Source organism: Sparus aurata, chromosome 19, assembly GCF_900880675.1.
Source record: "Sparus aurata chromosome 19, fSpaAur1.1, whole genome shotgun sequence".
Taxonomy (NCBI): Eukaryota; Metazoa; Chordata; class Actinopteri; order Spariformes; family Sparidae; genus Sparus; species Sparus aurata.
In genome coordinates, this window is record NC_044205.1 from 23,276,119 (window position 1) to 23,280,387 (window position 4,269).

The following is a 4,269-nucleotide window of genomic DNA, read 5'->3' on the forward strand; positions in this document are numbered from 1 at the left end:
CCATACCAATTATCTTTTAAACACATCTGACAGCTAGAGTGCCCATACTTCTCTCAGGAGGTGGTGGAGACCAAAAACAGAGCTACAAGAAGAGTGAATACTGGACTTATATTCACCAGGTGGGCACAAACACGACTGTAAATGAATGTTATAGTTAAATAGGGAACTGTTTGCTCACAATTTCGTCATATTTCTTCAGCTTCCAAGGTAATATGTCAGTGCTGTATACAGTCTGCACAGAACAGCTGCCTCCACCTTGAAAACTTTTCTTATTTATATCAACGCACTGATGTGTTGGTTTGTTTACCAGCCTCATTCGTGCGTTCACCTTTGTCAGATTTATTGACCAACTAACTCAGCCAGAGGTCGCCACGTACACAAGCAATCAGCCGGGTACCAGCACTCCTGCGAACTCTGTTGTCAAGTTGCAGCAGCAGCATACTGATGACAACTCGCATGGAGCTGGAAAATCTATAACTTCATCTTCAGGTGCATTCTTGATAGAAATGATGGTGTGAAGCCCTGATATAGAGCCAGTAAATAAATACAGGGGTGGTCAAAAAAAAAGAATGTGAAACACCTGATGATGAGTCAGTCCAATCCAGCAAGACCACATACTACTACTTTAAAATGAGTTCCAGGAAAATGTCTGGAAAAAATCATCCGTGCAGATTTACACATTTAATGATGCGGCTGTACTATACATGTGAGTTTCTCATTTAAATTCTGTGATTGTTTTGTGCCAACAACTTCTACATGAAATTTGAATGATTTCCATAAGAAGCGATGGTGACAAAACTCTTTGAGGCGAACACTTTCATCACTACAAACACCAGTCGCAACAATCTGTGACTTCATTTGCATTCAATCCGAGGAATGAGGAGAATGAAAAAAAAAAGAGAAAACAGCCTGGCAGAACAAAACAAAAAAAAAAAAGTATGATAAGTTGCGCATGGTGATAAAATTATTTTTTAAATTACGATGTTCAACATAAATGTCTTAGTTGCCTTTAATTGGGTACAGATTCAAGATAATGCAGGACAAGGCACCCATAGCAACGATGTAAAGGAGGTAGAGCAAAAACAATTGATTAATCAAAAGGTGCAATATGTAAGAATTGGCTGCCTGTCAGATTCATTCCCATAACAAATAAAAGGCAGCATATCACTGAGTAAAAGCTAACTGTAGAGGCCCTTAACTAGTTAGCTTTGTTAGCCGTGCAACTACCGGGGAGTGCACCTTAATTACAATACATAAAGCACCTTTAAATTAATTAACAAATATCTTATTATGTATTTGCTCAAATGAGAAGGTCCGCTGATGTTATCTGTCAAACATGATAGTTAAGAGTATTAACTATTCCGCATTTTGTAACTGATTTGGACTATTTGTCAGGATAGTAAGATTTAAAAGATATCACCATGGGGTCCAATAAATAATGGGGACTTGTCACTATTTTCTGATATTTCATAAACAAGTCAACAATTAAGATAATGATCAGCAGATTAATAGATGGTGAAGCGAAGCAAACATTTCTACACAAGAGAATATGCATGAATAAAAATAGAAAATATCCCTATCGACAGTGCACAAGTCTGTCAATTTGTTACATTTCATTGCATTTAATATACAGAATGCTTAAATTACACATCACGCAATAACCGTAACCGCTACTAGACTTTTTACTTATCCGCAGTTCTCATTCTGGCATTAGACGTCAGGATGCACTGGAAGAAAACTGACTTTCAAATGTCCAACTTAAGAAAAACACAGTCCAACAGTTCGTCACTGTCTGTCATGGTCCATTATAGCTGAGAGAAGAGTTGAGCAGCATTGTCGACATTTACAGATTCCTTTGGCGGCTCTCTGACGACCTAGCGGGAACAAAAAATAATTATCACTAATCATATGCTGGAAAAATGTCACTTCATGCATAAATAAATATAATAACAATAACAAGGGGTGTCTCGCTTTTGAAATTAAAGCAAATCTGTCGATGGAAGAAAGGAAAATGTAGTATTCTGACTAGAAGTTAGACAAATATACTCAGTAATAGTTTGGGGTTTTGCAGTGTGTCAAGAGAATTCAACTGTTGACTGAAAAATACAAGTTTTAAATGGTTTGCAATTCCACACCACCACCTACCTGTGTTTGTTTCTTCGGCTGAGGCGCAACAGACTTTGAAACGCTCTTAACATCCCTCTGGACTTCTGTGAAAATCTGATTGAGGTTCTCCACCTTCTCGTTTTTCACCGCATTGATCTGTGAAGGCACAAATTATGCTGAAGTGGACGGAGCAGGCACTACATACTAAAAGAGAATACAAAATATATCCGAGAAAAAAAGAGAAAACACCAGAAAAAAGAGATCTTACGTGTTTGAGTGTTGTTGTGACAGGCTTGGCTTTGTTCTTGGGCTTCAAGTGCTTGTTTGCGACTTGAAAGACATTCTTCTGTTTTTTCCCTTTTTGCTTATTCTTCCCCATGTTACCTGAGGACAGAAACGCCAAAGAGTGGGCATATGTAATTTCTATACCATAGCCTGTGCAACTACTGTGTCTGCCTGCTCTGAAGTGGTAGTTTCCGCATTGATCACACCTGCTGCTCACTGCTCTCTGAAAAACACAGATGTCGAGATTGTTCCAGGTTCCCTGTTTGTCTCCTGCAATCGGCAGCCACCTGATTCGCAACACATCCGTTCACGCACAAAGCTCACTCCTTGAGACAGACTCAGAGGATTTTAACAGGATCAAGAGGCTCAGATGATGTATGAATATGCATAATTGAAGGGATTCTTAATGTGACATAAACTGACATCAAACACACCATGTTGGACATTATGCATTGGACCTGCTAGCAATTTAATGCACATTCGTGTCTAGACTAGGGATGCCTGTGTGGGGCCTGTGGGCCAAAGTTAGCCTGCAATAAAGTTTTCCCCTAATTATTACTACAGATTGACACATTGTGCATGAAGTCATTCAATTCAGATTAGTCAGGATCCTTGAACTATGTAGAGGCAGTTAATAATAAGTTGAAAGATTAGAAGCCTCCCAAGGCTTTTGCATCGTAACACAACAGGTATTTTCTTATGGCTCATGGTCCACCATTACATTTTTGTTTCGGCCCTACAGGAGAAAAAGTTTGGGCACCGCTGGTCTAGACTTTTACTGACTGTTGCATCAGACAAAAACAAACCCCTGACTCTGGGTCAATAACAGACTGGCAGCTACCTGTAGGGCTGATGGAAAACCCCAAACTGTGGAAAAAAATATAAGTTGCTTCTCAGAAAAGAACCTGAGATTAATGACTGTAAACTTTATAGAACATTTTATACATGTAAAATGTCATGTAACACGCTTCACATAAAAGGACTTTGGTCGACCACATACAAAAAGGAAAACAAAATAAAGAAAATGATCTATACATCTTTCCAAATTTGCACCAGCAAGTGTAAAGACTTCTTTTTAACTCAACAGATATTTTCATGCACTGTGAAGCCTATGTGTCTTCTATTTTCTTGTTTTGGTCCATGTCACCCAGCCTCAGGGGAAATATCCCTACTAATAGCTTAATATAAACAGACATCAAGCATCCAGTCTGCCTGTAACAGACATATTTAAGTGACTCTTAATAAACCTTATCCACATCCTTCTGGATAAACATAAGTCAGTTAAAACTCCTTACAACATCCAGATGTTGTTGCCAGCTACTGTCTGCCTGTCTCAGTGTACACGTGAAGCTGTGTGACTCTTATTAGTTATATTCATCATTTCTGATAAAAGTCAATTAATTCTCCTGAGTTAGGTTATTGTGACAAACCAATACGTTCACATTCTGACGACTTAACAAGAAGAGAACCTTTATAAACAGACCTTGTTCGAGGAGCGGTTAGCTTGTGTTGATATCCTCACGTGCTAATGCAAACGTGCTGTCGCTGTGACGACATTTCTGTGCGACAACCGTTGCCTCTCACCCGTTTGACATTTTGTTAAATCCCTCTCGTTTGGCGTCAATAAACAGCTGGGAAATGAAGGTATTGAAGAGGAAAGAGAGCACGATTTAATCAGTTACAACCAATACATAATTTGGTGTAACTTGTTGCGTCCTACAATCGACTGAAAGTTGAAAATTAGCGAAATAAAACGCCATTATTTTGAAAGACGATTTCAGTTAATTGAAGAGCTTCCTTTAAAAATGTCCGGCGAAACAGTGCAACTGATAACCGTCTGTTTAACCTGTAGTTGTACTTTCTTAAAAAAAAAAAAAA

At 38.7% G+C, this 4,269-nt stretch overlaps 1 protein-coding gene across 2 annotated transcripts; it reads right to left on the minus strand.

Moving 5' to 3' along the window:
* Window positions 1–666: 666 nt before the first annotated feature.
* rbis (ribosomal biogenesis factor) lies at window positions 667–4,015 on the minus strand. Of its 2 annotated transcripts, none has more exons than XM_030397533.1 (4): window positions 3,875–4,015; window positions 2,375–2,490; window positions 2,146–2,262; window positions 667–1,874 (listed from the first exon to the last, which is right to left on the minus strand). In XM_030397533.1, exons 2-4 carry the CDS (start codon window positions 2,483–2,485, stop codon window positions 1,806–1,808), a joined length of 297 nt encoding a protein of 98 aa, XP_030253393.1. In that variant the 5' UTR covers window positions 2,486–2,490; window positions 3,875–4,015; the 3' UTR covers window positions 667–1,805. The 2 variants fall into 2 exon arrangements, with proteins under 2 accessions (XP_030253393.1, XP_030253394.1); XM_030397534.1 differs by lacking the exon at window positions 3,875–4,015 and adding an exon at window positions 2,598–2,739.
* Between the last annotated feature and the right edge of the window lie 254 nt (window positions 4,016–4,269).